At 39.6% G+C, this 2,063-nt stretch overlaps 1 protein-coding gene across 5 annotated transcripts in view; it reads left to right on the top strand.

Moving 5' to 3' along the window:
* epha7 (eph receptor A7) overlaps nt 1–2,063 on the top strand; it is a 210,597-nt gene that overhangs the window by 182,566 nt on the left and 25,968 nt on the right. For all 5 annotated transcript variants that reach the window (XM_017302239.1, XM_008398595.2, XM_008398594.2 and 2 more), the window contains one exon: nt 97–246. In XM_017302239.1, coding sequence (XP_017157728.1) covers nt 97–246 — 150 coding nt within the window. The remainder of the gene's footprint in view (nt 1–96; nt 247–2,063) is intronic.

The raw sequence follows: 2,063 nt of genomic DNA, 5'->3' as shown, positions 1-2,063 counted from the left end.
TATAAACTCTTTCTTTAATTGATGCTTTAGGGGAAACTGTAGGATGTCATGAGTTTAATTTCTACCTCAGCTGATTGCATGTGTTTTACCGAACAGGGAGGTAAGATTCCCGTCCGGTGGACAGCACCAGAAGCCATCCAGTATCGTAAATTTACCTCTGCGAGCGACGCGTGGAGTTACGGCATCGTCATGTGGGAGGTCATGTCCTACGGGGAGCGGCCGTACTGGGACATGTCCAATCAAGATGTGAGTAACTACAGCCAGTAAACAGCTAACATGTTTACTGGCTGTAAACATCATATTCTGTTTATGGATCACCTCATAACAAAAGGGCATAAGAATTTTAAAACTCTCAAAGTGCTGTTAGGATTTATTTTAGACGTGGAGACACTTGTTTTGAACTATAAATAAGATGTCAGTAGCTCATTTTATCTTTTACATTTTTTACAGAGGAAAAAGGTTCTAAATGAAAATTTTGACCAAATGGAGACTGATTTTAATTACAGAACTGAATCAATTTTCAGGTTTTTATTTTTTTTAGATTTCAAAATGTAAATTTTAGCCTGAGCATTAGATCCTTGATTATATATTTTGCTTTATTGTGATCAGACATAAAAGGAACACCTGATTACTTTAAACCAAAAGGTGAAACACCAGAATTCTTTCCAGTTCGTTCACATTGTGTGCATAGCAATGTAAGCCAGGCCTCGTCCACAGGAAGTCCAGTAAAACTGCCTGAACTCTGGTTGAAAGGTTAGATGAGAGCACATAGAGCCAACAAAGACAAAAACAGAAAAACAAAAGTCTGATGAATGAGAGTTTCTTCCCCCAGGGAAAGAAGTTCTGTTATATTGGGTTGCAGTTCTAGAACAACGTATGGTTAGGTAGTAATGTTATAATACGGGGTCCTGCCAGGCTCTCAGTTCACCCACCCACATAGACTCCAACCCTTTCTAGAAAACAATGACATTGCAAACATAAGTGAATGAAACAAGTTCCTACACAGAGCTGCTTGGCTCATCCCTCCAGACAGAGCACACCGTCCACATGATCACACAGTGGTGGCAGCATCATACTGTGGAAGTGCATTTCCAACAGGGGACTTTGTGAAAATTGGACGTCTTGGAGCGACATACAGGACAGCCCTGGAAGAGAATGTAAAAAAGACTGCTGAACAGTTTTCCAGCAAACATACAGATATGTCACTATTTCCCAAAGTCCTTTATTTGAGAATCTGCTTAAAGCGTGACACTGACAGATCCTCTGCAGCCACTCTGTCTGAGCTTGACTTATTTTGCAAAGGAAAATTGGCAAAAACTTCAGGCTGTAGATATGCAAAGCTGGTAGAGGCATACTTCAAAAGACCTGCAGCTGATACTGCTGTATTGACTCGGAGCAGCTGAATGCTAATGCGTGCCTCACTTTTCAGAGTTTAATCTGTGAACACTTTTAAAACTTTTATAAATCATGTTCTCTTTTCCTTGCTCTTTAAAATTAGGCTCCAGTTTGTGTTCTCTTGTCAAATAAAATACAGAAAACAGAAAGTAAAATTAATCACAAACCAATGTTGATACAAGCATTCATAGGCCCAGCTGAGAAGTCTAAGATTGAAATGTGCCAGGAATGGAAGAATGTGGAACTCCCTCAGATCTATGCATAATTATTCATAATGAAGTCCTCCCATTAACGTGGAGAATCACAGAGAAAAATCCGGTTTGTTGAGCGCTTTTAAAGCTGTCTAACAAGGCCCTCGTGGGAGCTGCTCGGCAGGGACGGTAACCTTGGGCTTAATTAGTTCAAGAAGTCTCGCTGCAATCACGCTTGCCTGAAGGGAAGCATCTATTAAAATGAGAACATGAATTTGGCTGCGTTATTAATATAAATAACAAAGGTGGAAAACACTTGTCATGCAGCATGCTTTTGATTTAAATGTCTGTGAAGGACTATAAATACTACCAGAATGAAGCAGCTACCATGAATGCTGTGAATGCTGTTTTATTTCATGGACAGAAAATTGAGGATGTGATTTTAGGAGCTCAATGTAGAAATGTGTGTATTATATA

The sequence above is a fragment of the Poecilia reticulata genome, linkage group LG21, assembly GCF_000633615.1.
Source record: "Poecilia reticulata strain Guanapo linkage group LG21, Guppy_female_1.0+MT, whole genome shotgun sequence".
Taxonomy (NCBI): Eukaryota; Metazoa; Chordata; class Actinopteri; order Cyprinodontiformes; family Poeciliidae; genus Poecilia; species Poecilia reticulata.
The sequence above is the reverse complement of the archived record's forward strand: the minus strand, read 5'-3'. Positions and strand labels throughout refer to the sequence as shown.